This window comes from Megachile rotundata, chromosome 1 (genome assembly GCF_050947335.1).
Source record: "Megachile rotundata isolate GNS110a chromosome 1, iyMegRotu1, whole genome shotgun sequence".
Lineage (NCBI taxonomy): Eukaryota > Metazoa > Arthropoda > Insecta > Hymenoptera > Megachilidae > Megachile > Megachile rotundata.
In genome coordinates this window covers 14,084,369-14,110,174 of record NC_134983.1, presented here as the reverse complement: position 1 = coordinate 14,110,174, position 25,806 = coordinate 14,084,369, and the positions used below count along the sequence as shown (strand labels likewise).

General features: G+C 34.1%; 3 protein-coding genes across 6 annotated transcripts in view; 1 reads left to right on the top strand and 2 right to left on the bottom strand.

Annotated features, from left to right (window-relative positions):
* The window catches only part of LOC100879885 (protein SPT2 homolog), a 44,355-nt gene that overhangs the window by 1,833 nt on the left and 16,716 nt on the right, over nt 1-25,806 (top strand). The gene's annotated exons all lie outside the window — the stretch shown is intronic.
* Nucleotides 26-16,181, bottom strand: LOC100882570 (fatty-acid amide hydrolase 2-B). Of its 4 annotated transcripts, none has more exons than XM_076532593.1 (12): nt 15,491-16,181; nt 14,574-14,849; nt 5,632-5,811; nt 5,071-5,290; nt 2,939-3,156; nt 2,759-2,870; nt 2,542-2,699; nt 2,110-2,247; nt 1,957-2,040; nt 1,721-1,888; nt 1,176-1,358; nt 26-1,063 (listed from the first exon to the last, which is right to left on the bottom strand). In XM_076532593.1, exons 2-12 carry the CDS (start codon nt 14,583-14,585, stop codon nt 956-958), a joined length of 1,581 nt encoding a protein of 526 aa, XP_076388708.1. In that variant the 5' UTR covers nt 14,586-14,849; nt 15,491-16,181; the 3' UTR covers nt 26-955. The 4 variants fall into 4 exon arrangements, with proteins under 4 accessions (XP_076388708.1, XP_076388581.1, XP_076388615.1 ...); XM_076532466.1 differs by lacking the exons at nt 14,574-14,849; nt 15,491-16,181 and adding exons at nt 7,507-7,651; nt 8,424-9,213; XM_076532500.1 differs by lacking the exons at nt 14,574-14,849; nt 15,491-16,181 and adding exons at nt 7,507-7,648; nt 8,424-9,213.
* Nucleotides 17,175-24,768, bottom strand: mats (MOB kinase activator-like 1). Its single transcript, XM_003707651.3, has 5 exons — nt 23,970-24,768; nt 22,683-22,849; nt 22,384-22,611; nt 22,147-22,310; nt 17,175-22,057 (listed from the first exon to the last, which is right to left on the bottom strand). The coding sequence occupies exons 1-5, from the start codon at nt 23,981-23,983 to the stop codon at nt 21,977-21,979; spliced, it is 654 nt and encodes a 217-aa protein (XP_003707699.1). The 5' UTR covers nt 23,984-24,768; the 3' UTR covers nt 17,175-21,976.

Below are 25,806 nucleotides of genomic sequence, written 5' to 3'. Positions count from 1 at the left end.
TAATTTACAAGAATCCATTTTGTTTTAACAGATAACTTTATTGTTTATATAAAAAAATACCATTATATTACATAAATAACAAACAAAAAATAAGATCATATAAATTAAGAACACGGTTTTAAATGTTTCGTTGATAGCGCAAAATATTTATCCTTATCATGAATATATGTAGGAGGAAATTATCGAGATTTTTCTGTAATGTGTTTATGAAGTATGTACACTATTATCTCTTGTGGATAATTTTTTCACTTGTCAATTTTCTTATATCTCTAGTGTGAATGATTATAAAACTGTACAAAGGCGAAATAAGTATAGCCGTAGATGCGATATAGCAAAATTAAGGATTTGTTCAATGCTTATAGGAAAATTTCCAAATTTTTTTTATACTTACAAACATGAAAGTTTAGATAGCCAGAAATTTTTCTTTATTACAAAATCCCTGAATTTTCAGCTTCTGGACGGTTTTTCGATTTTGCTATGTCGTGACAGAGATTATGTCATGATTCTTACTGCGGAGAAATCAATTTCACATAGATCTGTAACTCCACGTACGCGTCCTACACTAATCACCTTATCTAATTACACACTACATGTCTCGACAGTTGCATCACTGGTACAGTAAGTTCGGAACATAGTGCAATGAAATTACGAAAACAAATGTTTGCGATTCGTAATAAATTAAATCTCATGGTATTATTAGAAAAGACTTATTTAAAGTTATCGCTACGGGAAATGAAAACTCCTGATCATCGAATTAGAATTGAAAGTATGACAACAATATTGATGATTTTCATGTCTTCGTTGTTTGTCGAACTTGCATTTTGCTTATTCTAAATCGATAGCCAGGGCGTACGTGATACGATATGTGTACATGTACGAACGATCCGAAATATTGTCTGATGGCGTGAGAATGTTGCTTGAGATCCCGTTATGTGTTTAAGAAACGGTCACACGGTCAAACTGATATTTCGCTGGTGGGTGGCAGTCGCCAGCCACCAAATGCTTTCTCGATACTTTGAGCTACAGCGATCGTCAAATGATCATTGTCCGTATTTGCAACGATCTGTAAAAAATGGTAAACACAATTAGATTTTGAGCCGTGTAAAAAATAACAATTTTATGTATAAGTATTACGGATAATCATACTTTAATTATGATCGATAATTAATACTCACTTGAACGCCTATGGGTAAGCCATTGCTATTGAGTCCAACTGGACATTGAGTTACTGGTAGCCCCAATACATTGTATATCATCAGATATGTAAAATTAGCGACCTTAGAATAGGCTTGATATTTGTAGTGAGCTGGCGCTATGAATGTAGGATAAATTAAAACTCCATTGTCACCTAACAGATCCTGCAAGATTAAAACTTGTCTTACATTTGTTGATATAGCGAGTGATGATATACAATATGTACTGATAATGATCAAATAACGGTATTTGGAGAGTAGTAATATATGACGAGTGGTGATGAGTAGCAATATATGACGAGTGGTGATATACGACGAGTGGCAATATATAAACGAGTGGCGTTATATGACGCGTGGTAACATATGACACGTGATAACATATGGCGAGTAGCGATATATGGCGAGTGGCGATATATGACGAGTGCTGATATAGCGCATGGAAATATTACGTGTAAAAATACAAAGCGTGATAGTATAACACGTTGCGTCTACACTATAAAAATCTAACTCAGCATCTCCAAATTTACCTCGAATTGTTTCTTCAACGACGTTTTCTTCTCAACCACTTTATTGTGATACGCCGTTGAACGTTTAGTGTTGACCCAACGCACCATTCCATAACAAACAAACGAAAGTGAGCGTAACGACACATGGAATATTAATTTCAAAAATTCCACGAAGATTTTGCCAGAAAACTGCACAAACAGAAACACATCGATTAAGCTGAATTGTTACAGAAGTTCAAAATTGTACGGTTACATACCATGTCCCCAACACTGTCGACATTCAAGTCCAGCAAAAGATGAGATGATACGTCGAAGGCGAATTTCATGTCACTCAATTCTGCCTGGAAATAACGATAGTTGAAAGAGGATTTTACATTTCAGGAATAAGTTATTTAAGTATTCGCACAAACCTTTTGCACTTGCACTCCAAACATTGCCTCAATATGCTTTATCACCCTACGCATCGCATCTTTCATTTCTCCATTGATAGAATTAGTTATTGGGCAGCAGTTGTATAGATAGAAGAACTTTACATCTTTCAGTGATACCTAAGAAAAATTTACTTGCATTTAGTTTCATTCTTTTATTACTTATAGGCTGTAGTTAGGTACAGTAGGCTCTTGTTATATCGCTTGTACTTGTCTTGTCTTGTGGACTTGAGGAGTTGAAGAGTCGGAAATTGAGGAATTTTAGAATTTGGTAATTTGGAAATTTCGAAGTTTGAGAATTTAAAAAATTTCAGATTTGAGATTTAGGAATATAGAACTTAGGAAATCTGAGTATCTCCGAATGCTAAAATTACAAGAGAAACCACGGAATGAATTTGTATATTTAATTTGAACCTTCTGATCAAGACGTTGTCGAACATGGTCCGACTGAGATATGATTTTCATCATAAGCGGAAGATCGTCCGCATATCGTGCCATCGTTCCAAGCGTAAAATAATATGGCCAATTTTTATCAGTCGATCCTGGTTTGTGACCGTGAGTCGACACCAAACCTGCAATAAACAGAATTATTTACAAGACAAAGTTATATGTATGCTTAAAAATAACTTACCAGCCGAAGGTTTATGTCCAAAAATTCCACAAAACATGGCCGGAAGTCTTGAAGAGCCAGCGACGTCCGACACTAAACCCACTAGCGATGCAGCAGAGCTCAAGAGTGCAGCCTGAAATATATGTTTTATTCAATTTTGTGAAGTTGTAATAAAGAATGTAAGATGATTAAAGTACGGACCTCACCACCGGAAGAACCACCACTGTTTCTCCTAGTATCGTAAGGGTTGCAAGTGGTACCAGTCACTTTGTTGTCGGTTTCCCAGAACAAACATAACTCGGGTGTGTTGCTGACGAGTAGAATAATGGCGCCTGCGTCGCGTACCTTTTTCACTATGTGCGCGTCCTCGGAAGCTTCTTCCTTCGTTTTCTTCTTCACTCCGACCCCATATGACATCCCTGGCAACATTTAGGAGATTAACAATTAATAATGTTTCAAGTCGTTACCAAGTTAGGGGAAATATTAACATTTTGAAAATAGTAAACATTTTTTGGTCATTTTAATACATTCAAAGGTTATAGAAATACTAATACATAGAACATAGTCGAAGTCCGACGATTAGAGAGCTCTCAAACGAAACATAGAACAGTGTCAAATAAATTTGTCAAATGTCCATTTGGAGAAAGTTAGGAATTTCCAGTAATGAAACACATTTCATAGGATACCCTGGCTTTGAATTTTTGTTTCTATATATATTATGAAGTCTGAACAGAATAAGTTTCCCTCTGATATTTTCTTGTGTAATAAAAAATAAGGGTTCAAGATGATTCAAGGTCAGTGTAGGTGGAACAGTCTGTATACTCCTCCCTCTCCTAATATTTTCTACTATACATTTACGAAGACAATGTTGTTACAAATCGTCACGAACACCCTGTACATATATATGTAAAATATATAGGGATACCGATTGCCACGGATCTTGAACCCATTCGAAGCAATGTCGATGCAGAACCGGTTTAACAGTTTACGGCGACTCGTATTTTACTCCTGCATGGTGTAGGAGACCTCGTAATGAAACGTTGCGTCCCACATATTTCGCATATTCCATTTTCTCTCCCTTTCCTATTTTATTACCCATTTGCCAATAAAGACGGTTCTAACTAGCAATTCGAATAGTTATGCGATTTCTTTCTGCCTCTTTTTACTACTTTGATACGCATAAGAAATATTCTAATTGTGACACAGATAAATAATCCAAGCGAGGAAAGAGAAACTGTTTTTTTTTAGATGTTTCTTGCTTTAGAAATTTATGACGCGTGACTTTGAGAAGCGTGAGAGTACGAATTTAGAAATTGTTGAAGTTACAAACATGCAAATTTATAATGCTTCTCGTTTAAAAATTTCACGACATTCTAAATCTGGAGACATGGACATTTGGAAATTATTTAGGAATTCAGGAGTCCCGAACTTCCGACTTGTTCAACTTCCAAATCTAGAAATTGCAAAAGCTAGTTACAAAATTCTCAAATTTCGAGATTTTGAAATTCGTTTATTTTAATTGTAAGTTGAAGTAAATTAATGGACGATAAATTAAAACTTCATTATTACTTATTGTTAGAAGACACTTGTTGGTATGAAGTAGAGGAATATAATACTTAGGAATATACATATGTCGCGTGGCGATATTTGACGAGTGCTCATATATGTATATCCAATGGTGGTATTTGGAGAGCGGTGATATATGACGAGTGACGATATATGGCGAGTAGCGATATATGGCGCGTAGCGAAATGTGGCGAGTAGCGATATATGACGAGTGGCTATATATGGCTAGTGGCGATATATGACGAGTAGCGACATATGACGAGTGGCGACATATGACGAGTGGCAATATATGACGAGTGGCGATATATGACCAGTGGCGATATATGACGAGTGGCTACATATGGCTAGTGGCTATATATGGCTAGTGGCGATATATGACGAGTGGCGACATATGACGAGTGGCGACATATGACAAGTGGCAATATATGACGAGTGGCGATATATGACGAGTGGCTACATATGGCTAGTGGCTATATATGGCTAGTGGCGATATATGACGAGTGGCGATATATGACGAGTGGCTATAAATGGCTAGTGGCGATATATGACGAGTGGCAATATACGACGAGTGGCAATATATGACGAATGTCAATATACGACGAGTGGCGATATATGACGAGTGACGATATATGGTGAGTAGTAATATGTGACAAGTGGCAATATATGAGGGGTGGTGATATATGGCGACTGAGTAGCATCCAAAATTACTGTATTCCAAAATTCATTTACGTTGACTGCAAATTACAAAAAACAAATGTAAAACTGACCCTGTACCGCAATGCTTTCTTTGACGGTTACGGGAACACCGAGAAGCGGCATGTCACGGGCCAATTCCTCTTCTGTTTTTGTGGTGCGGGACAGAAACTGGTCCACTTCTTTCGCTTCTAGAGTTGCAGCGTCGAATCGAGATTCTACAATTGCATTCAGAATTGGATTCACGTCTTTGCATCTTTGTATGTACGCTCTGACCACTTCTTCGCTGCTAATCTGTGAGCAGAAATATCGTTTGACATAACAATTTATGCAATACAAAAGTTATTACTCGTTATATATCATTGTTATCTTTATTAAGAATTGTTAAATACTGTTAGTGTATCGGATGTATCTTTATATACATTCGACACTAATATCATTTATAGTACTTTCGTAATTAAATCGTATTAAATGCCATTAGATATTGTTATTATTAGACAAGAAGCAATCAAATTAATATACTGATTCGTTTGAAAGTTGAATTTGAAGAATCTCACATTAACGCAAAAAAAATTGTGATCAAACAGGTAGCAGTGAATAGATAGCAGAATTATTTTGCATTTAAATTTACCCACCTTTCTGCTCCGAATTCGTTTCGCGAGTTCCGTGGCTGAGAGGAAAAGGACATTGCTCTTGATCGGTGGTAATCGTTTCCGTTCATTGAAGCATTGTAATAATGTAAAGGGTATAATCACACAAGAGAGAAGGAACAGTAAGGCCTTAAGTATCCTCTGGGTGATCAGTATCATCGTTTCCTACGGATAAAAAAATCACAAAATTACGCTTTTATTATGACTAATTTTCTATGTGCATACAAAGTTATTAAATTACAAAGAAAAGTATCACAAAGTTATAGGAGGAATATATAAATTCTGTAATATGGATTAACCGACAACAGTGACTATGTATAATTGCTCGATAAATCATGTATGACAAATATAGGAGAAGCAGTCCGTAATTGCTCACTGTTGCACCGGCCATTTAACTTTCTCGACAACTCAATGCCTGCCTTTATCGCCGATAATTATCAATTAACCTTACCACCGATCCCGATAGACCTCTTTGCAAGTAGTAGCATGTCTCCTTTTATTATTCAGATCTCGCGATCTTCGTGAAAAGATAGTTAGCGTTCTCTTATATGTATCTTTTGATCTATGACACGTGTGCCACGATGTTTTTTAATTTTACGCTTTGACGGACGTGTATGCTCATCGTATTGTATTTGCTTCTGCATGTAGCAGATTATTGTATATACAATTATATTTGGAAACTTTTATAACGCGTGCATACAAATCATCTGACTATCTGCATGTGTGATTAACACGTAGTACGACAGGTAGGAATAAAGTAAAAATGAGAGAACGAAGAGACACAAATAGGAGATGACAAACTGCTGATGTATTCAGGCTCGCATATTTTATCGAGTCCCTGTATTTTATGATTCTGTATTTTCATAATATTAAAATATCTAATCTCTTATAGGTAGAAATCTTGATATTCTATAATTAATCTGTATATGTACATTTTTGAAGTTCTACATTTTTACATTTCTATATTCTTCAATTTCGATCTTCTTAAATTTCTACATTTTTAAATCTTTAAATTTCTCAGTTCCTAAATTTTTTAATTTCTAAATTTCAAAATCCTTGAATCCTCAAACCCCTAGATCCCCAAATTCCTACGTCACCAAATCCCTAGATCACCAAATTCCTACATTACCAAATCCCTAGATCCCCAAATTCCTATATCACCAAATCTCTAGATCTCCAAATCCTTACATTCTCAAATTCCTAGATTACCAAATTCCTAAATCCTCAAATCTCTGATCCCCAAATCTCTAGATCTCCAAATTTCTAAATCCCCAAATCCCTAGATCCCCAAATCCATAAATCCCCAAATCTTTACATTCCTAATCTTCGTTTTCTAAAATAAAAAATTGTTGTATTTTTACATTTCCAAATTTTCAATTTGCTGAGTTAGATTACTAAATTACTAAATTACCAAGTTGTATAATTTGTACAACTTTGCGTCAGAAAGGCAAGTTTTTCAAAAGAAGAGAACAATTTGTATCTATTAAAGGATATTGGACGTGAAAGGGAACGTAAACGCATGCTTTTCCTTAAATTGACTTGTCCCATATTTGCTTGGCCGCGATCGCGGTTCGTTCTTAAAACCTTTGCAGAATGTTATTAAGTCATTGACGCTTTGAGAAAATTTTTGTTTAAATTCAATAGAAATTTAAAATAAGTATAAGAAAAGTGTAATGGAAAGAAAGTATGGATATTAAAAAGCATAAACAATAGATAAAGTAAAAAGAGTTAAATATTATATGAATTTCCCAAAAGAATATATCTAATAATTAATTAAATTACATTTGTACTGCCAAAGGCCGTAACATCAATTTGTTAATAGCGATAACCCAGGCTAATAATTTCAATCTCCTTACTCACCATAGTATTAGCCATCAGTTTAAGATGTATCATTGGTAGAACGCATATTAACGTCTCCATGATTGTTGGAATTATGTGATCGATTATGCAATTATTCTCCTATTTCTCAAGAAATTAATTGGTTCTCCAAGTTCAGCGTTTCCTGCTAAATTAATTGCATCGATGAACTTCAATACACACACACTGATGCAGTGCTGGATATTTTGTTGAGATTAAAGGTCAAAACGTTACTCATTGACGTAACTATCAAATAAGATAAACCTAACCTCGGTAATGAACATTGAACAACCTCGTTATCTTACTACACTGCACTTTCGTTATATCGCCGATGGACACTGTATAAAATTGCAATTTCAGAAAATTCCCGAATTTGGCAATATATTGAATTGGTCGAAGGATATTCGTTTTTCACCGAAAAGTATTCACTGATTGCTGTACGCGAAAGCGTATGCAAAAATGGCGATATAAGAAAACTATCAAAGTAAATGTTCGAATTGTAATACAATATGTAATATAATTAGGAATGAAAGATTATCGATAGAAATCACGTGTAAAATTTATATCAGAATTATGTCATTTATGGACACTTAACATTTCTAGTAAATATAGAAAACTAGTTCTATTCTAGAAAAAAAAACAGTTACGCCCATGGTACATCGTGGCATTTTTTGTCTCGTTTGTTTTAACTACGACTTTTTTATCAGTGAGATTTATTTTCATTTTTTTATTATACATTTTCATAACAAAACATTTTGATTTATTAATGTGTTTATTGTTTAAAAGTTATTTGAACGTTTGCAAATAATGTCAGTGTTATCTTTCTTCTCTACTTATTTAATGTTTAAGCTATCTTTCTTCTTCTCCAGTATTTATTATCATAATTTTCTTATCAAACTTTGATTTTATATTTTCCGCACTTTTCGTTTGTCTTCTACCGAATTCAGCGTATCATTTGTACAACTTTCCGTTCCGGAAATACCGCTTTTTATTTACGATCGTGTTAAATGAACTCGTGTGAACTCGGAAAAAGAAAATTACTATGTTGTATTGTCCGAATGGTACATTATTTCAGTAGTCTGAGCGCGGACTAAGCCGGCTCGTAACGCTTACAGCATACTTAAATGAAAAATCATAATGGTGGGGCGTTTCGCAAAACCCTCGACGACCTTCTGCAACTAGTAAAAGAGAACTTGCGATCGAAAACTGGTAACTACCATCAACCAGTCAATCAACTGGAGTAACATATTGCAAATCAACGACCTATACCGAATACCTTCACTATTAAAATCAATGACGCAACATCAATTAAGATAAAGAAAAAGATGCAATTAAAAGAATATTAAAACATACCGCACGATCAACCGAATATTGAAATGTCATGTATATAAAAATTTTCAACGAAGTGTAGAAAATTATTGACACATGATGCGTATTGTTTATACGATAAGAGACGACGCACCGTGTGCGTCTAATAGATCGATCAAAATTAAAGTAATGGAATATAATCTGATATAATGCGTGGCAATATAACATGTAGTGGTATAATGTGTCGTGATGTAACGCACGATATAAAATGTGGCAATATAACGAGTAGTGGCATAATGTGTCGTAATGCATCGTGCGGCGATATAACACGAGATTATAATAAGACATCGTAATGCAACGCGCGACGGCATAACATGTGGCAATATAACGCGTAGTAACATGACGCGTTGAAATACAACGCGCGGCGATATAACGCGAGGATATAATAAGGCATCGTAATGCCACGCGCGGCGATATAATGTAAGGCTATTATAAAGTGTCGTAATGCAACGTGTGGCGATATAACACGTGGCAATATAACGTGTAGTGACATAACGCGTTGAAATACAACGCGCGGCGATATAATGCGAGGATATAATAAGGCATCGTAATGCCACGCGCGGCGATATAACACGTGGCAATATAACGCGTAGTGACATAACGCGCTGAAATACAACGCGCGGCGATATAACGCGAGGATATAATAAGGCATCGTAATGTTACGCGCGGCGATATAACACGTGGCAATATAACGTATAGTGACATAACGCGTTGAAATACAACGCGCGGCGATATAACGCGAGGCTATAATAAGGCATTGTAATGCTACACGCGGCGATGTAACGCGAGGTTATAATAAAGCATCGTAATGCAATGAGCGGCGATATAACGCGTTGTAATATAACACATGGTAGTACAACGCTTTGCTTGACTTTACAACACATTACAACATCGATGTATTGTATTAATAATTCTTGAGTTTTAATTAATATTTAATTAGCTTTACAATCATTATCAATCGTTACCCAAAAAATAATAAAAAATATTAACTTATCGATAAATCTAATAACGTGAAGAAAAATGAAAGTCGATATTGTTCCACCGATAGTACTAATTACAAAAGGGAATACCAAGAAACGCGTTACGGTGAAGTCGGTAAAAGCTGATAATCGAGTTATTGACACTCCTTATTTTCACATTAAATTCAATCGACCTTCGTTTTGTCGCTGTCACGTCAACTTGACCTTCCACCATGTAAATCAAAGGGGACTGATTTCTTTCATGTCTTTTATGGTGATTAACGGGACTCCCGATAATTATGTTTACATTGAATCAACTTCGGCGAGTAGTACGAGTTATGTTTTAATTTTCATCAACGATGACTCACGCCACTACGTGAACTTTGATTGAACGTCTTAAAAGTACCTTCGCACGTTTGATCGAAACGAGCATTCTTTCAGAGTACTCGTAAACGGTATTTCGTAATATTTATCGGTTTCCTGTTTCGGAGTTGTGGGATCTTCGCTCGAGAACTAAGTGAATCCTTGATCTTTTCTGTTTTCTTGAAACATGCGCTTGAGCTGCAACGGCAGCTTGTGGTATTCTTCTGTTTCGTTAATATTTTCGTTCGTTCATGTCTTTTGTGCTTATCGAGGTAGATTCATCACTTGATTCATCAGACTTGTATTAAAAAATATATAATTTCATGAAGGAAGATACCTTCATTAGATAATTTTCTCATTGAAGTCATGTAACTTTTGTCTAGCAATAAAACATTTGTATTATCCACGTTTTCGAAAATATATGAGTGTATCGATTTAAATAAGATACGTTGTATATTTTTGACATTCGTAACGTATCCCCTTCAACTCGAACATTTTCATCGAACCTAACTCAACAACGAAGAACGCAAGGATTGCACCATCTTCTCGAAGGACGAACGGTATGGAATGAAGAGTTTGTCTTGGAGTATGGTGTTGCAAGTTTGCAAATACGAGGACGATCGATCGCCATCTTTAACGCTAACTGCATCTACAGTACATCTTAACAAGTCCCTACATGAATCAAAACAATAGTAACTCCCAAAATTATTAGTGAAAACGTTGCTGGAGACCAGAGTTGATTTAACCTTCTCAAAGTGTGGACCTATTATTTAATTAATTATCAGTGTGATAATTTTATGTTTGTTATGGTTGTTACACAAACTTTCAATTTTAAGACATCGACTTGTCAAATTTTTAATTTTATAAGTATAGCATGTTTGGTGTTCTTTAAGATTTTCCATATGTCACTTATCCTATGTATGTATACATATGTGTATACGTACGTGTATGTTATGTGATGTATGTGTATATGTATGTATGTATGTATGTACACTTATCTTACATACGTGTGCATATATGTATGTATATATGTACACTTATCCTATGCAAATTTATAATTATCCGATGAACACATATGTATATGTTACAGATTATGATATATTATACAAATTATGTATTATACAAATGCACGTATACATGTACATATATAAAATTCTTAAAGTTTATATGTATTTGTATATTTGGTGAACGTCATATGTTATCAACGGTATATGCAGCATTCAAAGTGATAATTACACAATTCTTTGCACATTATTTACTTAAACATTTCGACGGATTCTTGCGTTGCATTCTATTGTAATCAAGAGCTGTTACTGCGTCACAATTACATATGTAAACCACGTTCATTCGTGAAGTGTTTATAACCGAACGTAACGCATGCATTACACGAATGGCATTGAAAGCAAAATTAACTAACAGCGAAACTTTCGATGAGCAATTAGAATGCTTAAGATGTTACAGCTGCGATTGACTTTTAAATTTCAGAATTGGAAATTTACGAAATTTCAGAATTCGGGGACGTGTGAACTGAGAAGTTTAGAAAGGGAGGTTGCGAATTTTGTTTTATGAGTTTGGGAATCGGGGAACTTTGGAATTTGGGGTTTTTGGGATTTGAAGCTTTCAGAATTGGGAAATTTGGGGATTTGGAGATATAGGGAATTTTGGGATTCGGGGCTTTCAGAATTGGAGAATTTTAGAATTTGGGGTTTTGGGGATTTGGAGAATTTTAGGATTTTTGGGCCTCTCAGAATGGGGGGTTTTGGGATTTGAGGAATTTTGGACTTTGGAGTTTTCAGAATTGGGGAATTTTAAGGTTTGGGAATTTGGGAAGTATGGAATTGCGGAATTAGGGAATTCGGGAATTAAGAAATCAGGGAATTATGGAATTTTGAAATTTTAAGGATTGGGAAATTGAGAAATTAGAAAAGTCTCAAATTTTAAAATTGGAGAATTTTTAGTTCGGTGGTTGAGGAATTGGGGAAATTGAAAAATTGTTTGAATTTTGAAATTAGAAAATTTTCATCGATTCTACAAAGAACCAGATCCATCCGCTCCTTCAGTAACCAACAAAAAACCGAAGAATCTTAAGGCATTTACCAAGAGATGCAATTGAGTTACGCAATACGATTGAACAACTGTATTATGAAATTCAGTTTATCTCAATCGTATCTCCTATTATGTCAGAAATTATAGACGTAGTTCTTTGAAATAGGTAATGTGTGTGATTACACGAAGCACGCTAATGAATCAAAAAAAATAAAATGTTACGAAGACACCACAAATCATTAAAGCTACTAATGGGTTTACAATGATCGATATGATCAATGCACATAATGTACTTTTTTTAATTAAATCCTTATGGTATGCGATTCACGGAAGATGTTAAAACTCCACTTGTCTATATTTATTTTGAATATGCTTGGTCAGTAAAGAGTATTTATGTTGTTAGTAAAGACAGGGGTAATAGTATGGAATTAATACGATGTTGATAAATTAACCACATTAAGAGTAATGTAAGTTGTATTTAAGGATCAAGTCTAGTAATAAAAGAAACAACTGAGTTGAATGTTCTCGTGCAGTGACTTGCAAAATCTTGGCAAACTCTGTTTATCTCATGTTCCTTTGGTTAGAAGCGACAATAGATGATTTCCAAAAAAGCGTAAAGGTGATTTGGGAAGATTTTGATACCAAGAAGCAACATTGTGTCATGCACTATTTTCAGAGATATTTTTTATACAGCACCTAAAAAATATATAGAACCGGATTTTGGAATTTTGCTTTTAAAATTTTATAACGAACAGAATCATATAAAAACATTTTTTTAATAAGTTTTTAAAATTGTAAAATCCGGTTCTATTTGAGAAAGAAGTATGATAACATTTTGGTTTAAAAATCTTTATTGCTCAGACATAGTTTTGCACATTTTTGTAAACCAAATGTCGCTGTCACTTTTGGTTAAAGTAACAAGATAAACAAACATCGGAGGTTATCAATTTTTTAAGTATAATTTTTGAAGTATACGGTCATTGCACTTGACCCTTAATCCATTCACGGCCAACGAGGCATCTCTAGATATCTCTGATCAATTAAATATTATATTTTGTAAAAATCTGCTTTTCTTAAAATAAAATCATAGTGTCCAAGAAAAAAGAGCACTAAATTTGACTAGCAGAATGTATATATTTTCCTTAAAATAAAACGATGGCGTCCAGAAAAAAAAGAACTCTAAATTTGACTAGCAGAATATATGTATTATCCTTAAAATAAAATCATGTCACCCCCCAAAGAAGAGCCCTTTTGTCTGACAACATCTACGTATTTTACCTACGAATAATATCATGACGTCCATGGAAAAAGAACCCTCAACTTAACTAGCAAAATCTATGAATTTTTATTAAAATAAAATGATGGCGTCTAGGAAAAAAAGAACTCTAAATTTGACTAGCAGAATAATATGTATTATCTTTAAAATAAAATCATGTCACCCCCAAAGAAGAGCCCTTTTGTCAAACAACATCTATGTATTTACCTAAGAATAATATCATGGCGTCCAGGAAAAAAGAACCATAAATTTGACTAGCAAAAAATCTGTGTTTTCCTTAGAATAAAATCACGTCTCTCAAGGACAAAGTCTTCAAATTTGACAGGCATTGAATAATGATAGCAGTCGATGGCGATGACTCGCAGCTTCCCTATTTGTAATAACACGATCTTCGATTGACCTCGAATTTAAAAATTGCTGCGAATGGAACTCTCTATGTCACGCAACAAGTATTTAAAAGCTGTTTAATCAGCAATGATCGATACAGCCGTGTTTCGGTGCGGTAATAAGACAAGATCAAAAAAATAAATGTCAAAATTATGGAAATATGTCACTCGACTTTTTACTTGTCCCGAAATAATTTCGATAGAATGCTTCATAGCTTTTTATTTATATATGCGAGTCATTAAGAGAGGATTAAAATATAATTTGATCGTTTTGAATAATTATTCAGAAGTCTCGGAATATTGAGTGGCGGTGTTTTATAAACGATGACCACAAAAATTTTGTAGGAAGTAAAAAGTGGGAAATTGAGTAAATTTTTGCGGCTCGAATTGATGTTGTAATTGTGTTACGAAAATGTTGATTGTTTGAGTGTAAAATTTTGTGTTGCAAGTGGATATGAATGATGAAGTGAAGAATATTGAATTTTAGTTGTACACTGCTCTCTTTTCCGGATTACACTTTTACCTTCTACTTATGGTTGTCCTTTCTTTTGCTGCAACTTTCTTTCGCCACAGTACGATATTATTGTGTTTCTTTAATTATAATATGTTGATATTTAATTATATTACATTATACTATAGTGTATTATATTATTTACAAAGTGTGTAACATACCCTCGACTGCATTTTACCAACTTCGACTCCTATCTTCCAGTTTGTATGATCTTCCAACTCTTCAACATTCGATGCTGAGCCTTCTGCAGCCTCTCTTTAGGCTAACATATCTTATACAAATTTTACAAAATCGTAAATTTAAAAATTTGAAAGTTCCAACGTCAAAAAATTATGAAGTCCCACGGTTCGGAACTTCTCGCACTAGCAAAATTCCAAAATCTCAAAATCCCACTGTCTCAAACTTCCAAACTCACAAAGCTTTACAGCCACAAAATTCTGAAATGTTCCACGATTCCAAAACGTCAAAATCTCGCACTGACAAGATTTCTACATCCGCGACCTGGAGACTTTACTATCTGGCACTCGCAAATTTAAAAATCTCAAAGTCTACGGTCTCGAAACATTCTCTCAAAATTCTAAAATTCCAAAGCTCCACGTTGCCGAGACCTCAAAGTCTCTCAAAATTCCAAAATCCCAAAACACCGCAATCCCAAAGCTCCCAAAGCTTCAAAGTCACAATTGCAAAATTTAAACATCCGAAAACCCACGATTCCAAAACCTCGAAGTCTCAAAATCGAAGAGTTGCAAAACTGCGAAGTATCACGGTCCCAAAAGTTAGACCTAACGATTTTTCACTCGCGGAGGAATCTCGAAAAATGAAATCTTTGAGCGGTCGCAACTTTCTCGACAACCAAATTTATCATCTGGGCCAACTGTTCGTCCGTGTCGCTTTCTCGAGTCTCTTCCGGCCAAACTCTCTTCTCCCTCTCTTTCGCCGGCTAATGTTTGCTGCACGTCGCGTTTTGTCGCGTGAAAGAGGAAAGTAAAGGAGAACAAATTCGGAACCGTGAAAATAAGGCGAACAAATTTCCTCGGTTTGCTTTATTCGATGCGATGTTAGTGCGATCGTCACTTACTCTCGAATACGTTTAAAAAAGAAGATACAGTAAAGTTTTGATATTTGATGTAAAGTTTTTAAAATTGATATACACGATGTAAGTGAAAGAGATAGACAGTAAGTGTAATTTATGTAAACAAGATATAAACGAAATGTTATCGCCAGCACTGAAGAAAAGACTGCGAATAAGACCGTATCAGAAGGAAGACCACTTATCAAAGCAAAGTTCTCGATATATGCGAAACGCTCGGTACAAATATGTATTCCGAATTACGTCATGTTTGACCTCGTTTTAATTAGAAAAGCGTCACAAATGTGTTGATGAAAGTCTCGTAAGAAAAGAATTAGAAATGAAGAAATTTCATCTTGCATTAGGATTGCACCACCGATATGTTACTGTTTGTTATGTTCGGTAGTTAAACGTTTTCCTTGCTCGTCTTTATGTTCGGAAAAGATCGATGTAAGAATTATACGATATAGGCGAAAGTTCAGACTCGATTCGCTTATATCGAGACTTTATGCAAAAATTCGATGTCGCGGTGTCCCCTGAACAGAAGCGATGGGACGCGATGTCGTGGTGACCGGATACGGTGAACGGTAAATCCGAGACTAATTCGTGAACACCTCCGACGCTTGAATACAAAAAGAAAACGGTTTCCAACGTACTACAGAGTGGGGTAAATGGATTCATGTTGGCATTCGTTCGGATAAAGACAAAGGTCTTTCTTCTTCTTGATAATAGCATGAAAATGAGGTTGGAAGTAACATGCGAGCATTGGGACTGTTGTAACGGAGATAATCAGTCATGACTGACGTAATATTTCTATGTCGATAAGTCTTGCTGCAATTAATACGTTATTATAGATATGCAAAATTACAGTCATATGTTATTTGTATAATGTCCTAAAATTCTATTTAGGACATTAGCTCTAAAATTTCCAAATATTCAAATTCTGTAATTGCATAATTACAAAATTTTAGTATTTCAATGTTTACATTTAAGAATTTCAATGTTTCAACAGATTCCAACACTTCAGAGATACCTCGTACAAGAATAGGGCTGAGAAACAGTACGTAAAAAAAAATTAGTATAAATTAGCAGCGTTTCCAGTAACCAACGTGTTTAGAGTTACCGAAGTAATTAACGCACCGTTCGCTTCATTGTCACCCTTTGAAATTTACATTCGAACAGTTTCGCTGACGAGATTTCTAGCTGGCTGGTTCGACGAACAATCGGTGTCGGAAGGGTTCCTTTTGCGCGTGCAACTTTCTGTTCCTCGGCAGGCGCAACGCTGAAAATTGCGCGCTAACGTTTCGTAAAGCTATCAACAAAATCGGGAAGGAAGTTGCGAATGCGCGTTGCTCAAACACCGTAACGTTGCAAAACATTTCATGAAATTCTCTAGACTTGTTTGTTGCCCGTTCGTTTGGAGAACTTTTAGTACATAATTATTTTTAACGGGAGTCAGATCCTTATAACATCTTCGTTGGTAGCTTCAATATGACGAAGTTATACGTATTATCTTTGTTAAAATAGTCAAATTTTTACTTGGGAAATCTGTCATCCTAGTAAATCTAAGGATCTAGTAACTCTTAAGGTCATAGGAATGATCTGGTTTCCATCCTTCATGTCATTTTCCTAAAGAAATGTGGACTGCACATAATTGAAAGAAAAGTCAAAACGAATAAGAATACAACATTGGTTCCTGGTTATGCGTGAGCTTTCGTTTATTTGAGAAAAATATTATTTACATTGCACAGATATATCACTAGCGTCGTTAAAACAAATGGACAATCGATGTTCTGAAAGCTCTTCATGTTAAAGTTCTTTACTTTTTCTGGAAGAATAAAAAGACAAGACTCAAACTCATCATATACGCAAATCAGCTTTTTCTGTATAAATTATGCAAAGTATTGTTGAATAATTACACGAGCGTTTATCTGTCTTCCATTTTTTTATAAAAAAAAACATCTATCAATTCTTTTTTTGAACCTCTATCGACGTCTTAATAATACATAATTTTAGCATGCTTACTATCACAAACAAACAATAGCAAGTGATTGTTATGATAACGTAAATTACTATTGATTTTATAAATAAATGTACAAATTAAATAATCAAGTTCAAATAATGTAACTTTTTTAGCTACACTGCTTTTAAATTATGTAGTTAAAAGTGACTTGTACGTATTAATCAGTTATAAATGCCGTGTTTATAAGTGTATTGAAATGCAATGTAAATTTATGTTTGATAATCTTATTATGATTCAAATTTCAGCGCGAGTGATTGGAGCGCGTATACGCATGCGCAAACGTAGGCGCGATTTATAAAAAAATACGCCCGCCGTTTCTTTTCTTTTCGCAGTTAATAACATTCATCAAACGCAATAATCTCCTGTTTCGAATTATTACTACATATATTTTAATAATTCAACTAAATAGAATTCGTCATAATTTATTAAATTTTAAAAACTTGTTAATTCCATGTTTCAAAATAAAAAAGACGCTCGTGTAATCCTAATGAAAGTTCCTTTATCTCACTATAAAAAGAGCCTTCAGTAAATAAAATAAAACGATCCCTAAAATCGCAACAGCGTATAATTTAAAAATATTAGATTTACAAAAACTCGATCTAAATATAAATAATGTCGATTTGGCGGGAGAATAGGATTTGAATAATCGTTTCGTTCGTTCTGCGCATGTCGTTAAGTTTCTAAATTTTTAATTTCTGTGTTTCTCCGTAGAAGCAGCTGCCCTCTAGCTCTTTCTCGAGCACTTGATCTCCCATGCGTCTTCTCATCATTCGTCTACTTTATCCATTGTATACGATTAATAATATTGAAAGCAAATCCTGGAGTAGGTCACTTGAGATGCGAAAATGACTATTGCTCTCTCCAAATTGACAATACACGAAAAAAAAACAGAAACAAATTTTTCATGCGATTTGTCCAAAAACGTAACAAATATCAGATTTATGTTTTTTTAGTCAAGAATTATTAAAATGATTGAAATGTATGTTAACAATAATTTGTTTAGCGCTGTGACACGGTACATCGTGTAAAAAAATAGTACAGTAGACTCTCGTTATATTGCCACCTTCCGACTTTCAGGTATAATAGTCTCAGTATTCAAATTTATTAATTTCTCAACTTTTAAATTGAGAAATTTCAGTTTTTAAAAGTTCCACTTATATTAGCCAAATGTACATTCTCCACACTTTCATCTCTGTGCAGAACCATATAGTAAAACTGCAATATATTGCTAACACCAAGAATTTCACACTTCTAGTTGGGTGGCAATATAACAAGAGTCTACTGTATATCTATAAATAGCAATAAAGGCGTTAGCGAGAATAATATTAATAATACTAATCGTAATAATAGTAATAAAAGTAATTTATAACAGCATTACACGCGTGTAAAATAATTTCTAATTGACAATGCTATTCAATGATCTCTCTCTCGTAAGAAGAAAAAAAGAAAAAGTTATTATAAGGTACGCAACTCTCCGGTCCTCTTATTAAGTACTGAATACAATATTATCGTCGATACGAGCCATTATTATTGTTAATTATATACGTTTTACATTCAACGCGACTGTAAACACCGCAAAAGGCATCCTAATGACCGTCCATCTTTCTGTTTTTTTTTTTCTAACTTTTCTCCCTGCTCTGCAATCGGTTAAATATCGTTATGGAAAAAGCTATTCGTTCGTTCTTCTATACGTTGTTTATAATAAAATACATCTATATTATTCAATCCTGGACCTCGTGAAATTTCTCATTGATCCTCGCGATTTACATGAAAAAATTGTATCACATGAACGTTACAATGGGCCTCGTCTCTTGGTATTACAATGCTGAAAGACACAAACAGAAGCTTCCGGTTTCCGGTGCGTGAAAGTTTCGTTTTAAAAAAATAACGTGTTTTAGATCTACCGCGATTACGGGTTCTTACATGAAGTTACAAATTTTTTATAAACATAAGGCTGAGCCATTGTATTTCTTTAAATTCGCAACTTTCAGCTCACTGGATATCTAGCCGGTTTACAGATAAGTTTCGCGTTTACAGATAATTTGTTAAATGCATAAAAGATACAAAGAAATGCTTCCGTAGAAGATTCTTTAAGTTTTTTATTTTGCAACACTTAACGCTTTGAAATTCTAGGAACAGCAAAAGTTTAAATTTAGAGCTTGTATTTAAAATGACACGAGTGCGAAATGCTGCTTCTATTTCGAATCTCAAAAAGTATGCTGCAAACAAATCTAATTCATAATAGAAAGATGCCGTTTCAATGGTTCTGTTATTCAGCTTATAAAGACTTTACATATGAGAAATATATGTTAATAAATACGATTGCATTTTATATACAATTAACAATAATCAATTCTAAATGTCAGATAAACAATATTAAAAAGGTATTACTACATTTCTTTGTATCTGTTAGGATTCAGTCATTGCGTTATGCGACACTTATCTTGAGACACGCTGTCCGTTAAAAGCAAACTTATTTTCTATGATGATGCGCAATGACCTCTCATCCTTCTATCATTGTCTTCTTTCAAATGACTATTTACATTAATAGCGGTGCAAAAGCTTGCTTATAATTTATTCCTCCCCACATAAAGATATAGCTCTTTACACAACAAATGCAAACTCTGATCAGCAGATCACAGCGAAGGGCAGAGTGTAAACAGAAAACGTGTGAAGAGTATTTCTAGTTACAAAGCGAATACAAATGCATCCGTTTAATACTTGAATGCAACAGTGCGGTTCGCCGTATATGGAAACAGTAAACATCGTAATATAATATCATATATATTAACATCTGGTCTCCTAAAAGCGAGGAAACTATCGTACGTAGCTGAACGCGCTATAAACGAATATGTATCCTATCTGATATTTTTATCAAATTACTCTTATTAGCGAAATCAATCACGAAAACGTGCACACTCTCGTATGTTATCATGTGTCACGTTTGTGTATATTGTTATGTATATTTATATGCAAAAAATTTGCCTTTTGCGTTTCTCCTGGGATACCCTGTATCCATCGAATCGATTCGAAACCAGTGATGGTCAAATGTCTGCTGAGTTTGTAGTCACAGATATGCATAGTGCGTGCAGTGATGAAATGTAAACAAAATTTAGAAATTTGATAACTGAATAATTCAGTAATTTGAAAGGTATTAAATTTAAAAAATTTTTAATCTGAAAATACAGAAATTAAAAATTTACAAGTTTTTAAATTAAGAAATTGACTTCCTATCGATGCCTGCACTTGCACGGCCCTGCAACCGCGCCCTCGCATGCGCTGTTGCCCATCACTGTTATAAACCATAAAAAACTGCTTGATCAAGTAACAGTTGTATCTTAAAACAAAAGCATTAGAAAAATCTTGTGCTGCTAAAAGAACGTACAACTTTGACGAAATGAAAGAGTTACTAAAATACATGAACAATTTTCCCAGTAATACAACGCAAACGGCTCAAATATAATACGCACTTCTAAAGTAGAATAGACTCAAAACTCACTCGTACAAGGGTGTGAATAAAATCCCTATCTCTATAAATAATTTCTATCAAGCGCTTAACACGATAATAATCGTCCAAACTAATTACATAGTACGAAATAATGTAGTATTAACTTAATAACTTTATGTACCAACAATGTGCAGTTAGCAATGATATAAACGTTATTTCCTGATCGTAAAATTTATTCGATAATAAAAACGCAACGTTTCAAAATTGTGTCGAGTGAAAACGGCTAACGGTAGCATTTTATTTCTCGAACATTTACGCGTACCTCGTTTCTACCTATAAAGTAATGGTACTTTTTAATGTTTTACAATAAAATTATATCACGTAACAGCTCAAAATAGTATTAACAAACGATGAGGATAGAAATGTGAGACCGAGTATCATCGTTGTTTAAACATTTTTATAAAGCTACATCTGTTCCATAGCCGATATGAATTAGTCTTTTTGTGTGTGATCCACGCTGTGATTTGCATTTTTCAACTAGAGCGCGTTTGGAACATTAACTTTTAAATATAAAAATTGACTGCGTATAATAAATTATAATTTATGATGAAATACTTTGATTAATTAAAAAAACAACACTTTCTGTTCAAATTATGAAACAAAGCGAGTACTATGATGTGTACTGGATGTATAACTATTTTACAAAAGTCTACATTAATAATCTTCACCCCCCTAACTCCTAACCATCTATCAATTCTTGCTTCGCAAATGGTCAAAAATCTTTCCTTTCCGAGCATTATTTTCAATCGAATGTCCGCAATTTGTTATAAAACGTATCAGTCACTTCTTTTCTTATTAATGAATAAAATATGTTGTATTATAACCAGTAAATCCTGGTCCGAGGCATAATAATCACGTTAGCAATGATTGGGTTAGATAAATAACATGCGCGGTTACACGTTCGTTAAAAATATAGCACGGGTGAGATTCTTTGGAGGAGTTTTAAACCGATGATCGTGATCGTTCATCGGGCATCTTTCGCAGTTAATTTCTCTATTAGTTCTTGCAACGGCGCTAATTCTCTTCTCTCTATCAAGTTAAATTCCTGCAATAAAAGCAAATAAAATAAAAACATTAGAAGGATATCATTTAAGTATTTAATATTTTACATTGATTTGATTATAGCTCCTTTACCTGTACAAAAAATATGAAATGTTTAAATGATGTATTTAAATGTGCCTCTTCTCCAAGTTGTACAACTTCACTGAAATGTTGGTGGTAGATATGTGCGTATACTCTAAACAACCGTTTTAGTATTGTCTTGGCAATGGACAAGAAGTTTTTCGGGAAAGGGACTCCTGTAAAACCAACATTTTTATTGAAATATTAATAAAACATATTCTATTGTTAATAAGATAATACATCATTTACCAATTTTTGAAGGAAATAGTGTTTCATCATCTAATTGATCCTGCACCCAGGTCATTAAATAATCAATGTACTTTGGTGCAGAACACTTAATTGGTTTCTTAACAGTATGCCCATCAGCCCAATGGTATTCATATTTTGGCCCTGCAGACATGATGGGACAACTTTCTTCAGTGCAGAACTCCGTAATAGTACCATATAACATGTTGATTTGATTGAAAAAATCAACAGCTGAAACAAGAAGCAAAATGATTGAACCATTGCGGAAATAAAATATATCTTTGCATATGTTAATTACGTACTATTTACTGCAACCCATTCGTTCAAATCTTCACCCTCTGGAAGCATGACTGCTAGTCTTAGGTTCCCAGAACCAAGGGTGGCAGCTGCATGTTTCATCAAGTCATATTGATGAGTTCCCTCAGGAATATTCTTCTTTGGTTTGAAGGTTTTCGAAGACCTGCTTCCACTTAACAAATTTATACAAATATTTCTCAGCAATGGTTCATTTTTCAAAAATGCTATATTAAAAAAGATTACATCATCACACTGAGATAATATCATGCTCCATGTTATATTAATACATATATCTTTATCTGTAAATCAGAATGCCTCACCTACAGAGTAAAATGATAAAAATTTATATTCTAAAAATATGTTAAGAACTTTTGGTTTGTTTGTATACTGTAAAATAAAAATGAAAAGTATGTGTATACATCAGAACATCAGGGTTAGGTTAGTTCGGTGTTAGGTTATGTCAGGTCAGATCAAGTTGGATAAGGGTTGGGTTAGGTCGTGGTTAAATTACATTGTAGTTAGGTTAGTATCATACATAACTTTGTATTTATACATTCAAGACTGATACGTACATAGGAAATTATATTTATACCAAAACTTGAAATATATAATCGATTATACGAATCGAACAGGACAAGATGAACATGATAAAAGAAATTGAATGAATTGCATAAATAATAAAAATTACAAAACTAAAATAAGTGTAAAGAAGTGATTGATTTTCAGGAATCACTAAAAACTTTCTCAACGTCATATTATCAGTATGTTGCAAATACATTCTACTTCCTTAGTGCGACGTAGATAAGAAATGTCTGTACTGATAAAGTTGACGTGCGATAAATAAGTGCGCGTGCAACGGCCGCGAGTGAAAGCGGCGAGAATAAGAGAGCAAGATCATAGAAAACGAAGATTTTTTAAAAAGAAATTATGGCATCGCGCTATTTTTAGGTATCCAGCGATTGGTCGATCGTGATGTACACGAATTCAAGTACATCGGGTCGAGAACCTAAATTAGCCAACGGGCAGGCGAACGGGACTGGTCAAGCGATTTCTGTCAATATTTGTTCTCATTGTGACCGGTTCACAGTAATAAATTACCGATTGTCCATCGTTGTCATTTGTCAATCGCGGGCGAGAGCATTGAACGATTGGATGATTAATCGGCAGGAAAATGTTTGCGAAAGAGGATGTTTGTATAATTTATTTCGTAGCTTAGTCAACACGGAATATTAACGAAGTTAAGGTACACTAAAGGATAGTTGATCTTCATTTGAAATGAAAAAAACACTTACAATAGGAAGCTCATCGTGCGCTCGTGGATGACCTGTCGATGAAATTCAATTTACGGCCACACAACTGTACGTGTCGTTGATTTATCTTCGTACTATACAACACTACAAGATTCGGCTGCCGACGAATTTTCTTAAAATCAACCATGCATTCACCCACGACAGCACTGTGTAGACGGTTTGTCAACTACCTTCCCTACGATCTCTCCCAACTTCAATCCTTCCAGTACCGAACGGGATTCTACTTGGATTCAGTCACGACCTCTGTCCAGACGTGACTGCAGACACACTTTATTTTTCTATCACTTGATGATTTATGCTATCTCTTTATTCATATATTTAGAAAAATATGTATTGAATTCAACCGATATACTGTTAAAACACCTATAGTCTAAATGTTTTACTATATTCAACACGATCGATATAGTATACTCTGTTCCACGAGAGATGTACTAACTAAGCTACGAGTTTTCATCTGTTCTGCGCATTTATATTCGCTTCTATGCACACTGCAATCTATGGCAATGAACATGCGCTTTTATGATAATTGTATTGCTAAAGATATATACCCAGTACATAGAAAGTTTCATGATTTTTAATTCTTGTTAGTTGCATTATATTTTGAAATACTTTCCTCTAGCTGATTCATTTTGTAACAAAAAATGAATAACAATTGTTAACCAGATTTGCACTCGAATGTACATATAACCATTTATCACATTAGAGATTATTGTTATCCATTTGTTTTTTCACACCATATACTTAGCCACGAAACCAAAAAAGATTGTAGACAGACTTCACACTTGTGATTAGAGCCAGTATTGGACAGTCCCAGTGCATGCGCAGTCAGCTATCCGTAGAAGTCCTCAGTAGCGTATACACATTGATGAAATATAAGGTATCATTAGGCCCTAATGAGGAAAAAAAATAAATCTGAAGAAAATTGCAGGAAAGAGAATAAAAGGGTTAAATAATACAACAGATTATATATAATAAAAGTAATATTAAATTTATTTATGATTATTATTATTTTTTACGTTTGCAGCCGATTTGTTATATGAATACCAATATTTGTTGCAAGAGCAAAGGAAAAAGATACCGCTCGATTTTTATCAGATCTATGCATGTTAACAAAATAAAATCCATGTATTTCTTTGTTATCGTTTCTCCGATATTATAATTTTCACGCGTATAAAATATAGTTATTCAAAGAGGTCCTTCCAAGATGCTTTTCTTAAATAATAAATTCATTTAGTGTTTTAAAAATTATTGTGCTTTTGTGTTATTTTAAATATAATAATCTCCCATATTCCATCATATTATTCCCATTATATTATATTATATAATTCACGATATATATATATATATATATATAGTTGTATAGTTTTATACAGTCATATATATAACTAACCTAACCCAGCCTAATGTAATCTAACCCAACCTATACATTCATAGTTTACAGTGCAATTATAAAAATTTTTGAAAAATTATGTAGGATCATTAAGGTGCCCTTTTCAGTCACCACTGCGTGTACCGGCTAGGTACGGCATTGGCAGCAACCTGTGACGTCGGCTGACGCATGCGCATAAAGCTCTCGTCTGAGATAAAATCTCACGACTGCCCAACAGTGTTAGGCAGTCCCAGTGCATGCGCAGTAAGCTATCTGTAGAAGTCCTCAGTAGCGTATACACTTTGATGAAATATAAGGTATCATTAGGCCCTAGTGAGGAAAAAAAATAAATCTGAAGAAAATTGCAGGAAAGAGAATAAAAGGGTTAAATAATACAACAGATTATATATAATAAAAGTAATATTAAATTTATTTATGATTATTATTATT

Coding starts and splice junctions, on each gene's coding strand:
- LOC100882570 (XM_076532466.1), bottom strand. CDS start 7,566: ATGGAGACGTTAATATGCGTTCTACCAATGATACATCTTAAACTGATG. Junction 3,157..5,070: donor AGAAAGCATTGCGGTACAGG/GTCAGTTTTACA, acceptor AAATGTTGCCAG/GGATGTCATATGGGGTCGGA. Junction 1,889..1,956: donor TCGACAGTGTTGGGGACATG/GTATGTAACCGT, acceptor CTGTTTGTGCAG/TTTTCTGGCAAAATCTTCGT.
- mats (XM_003707651.3), bottom strand. Junction 22,311..22,383: donor ACTATTTCCTTCAAAAATTG/GTAAATGATGTA, acceptor TTGGTTTTACAG/GAGTCCCTTTCCCGAAAAAC. Junction 22,058..22,146: donor ATTTCATATTTTTTGTACAG/GTAAAGGAGCTA, acceptor CTTTTATTGCAG/GAATTTAACTTGATAGAGAG.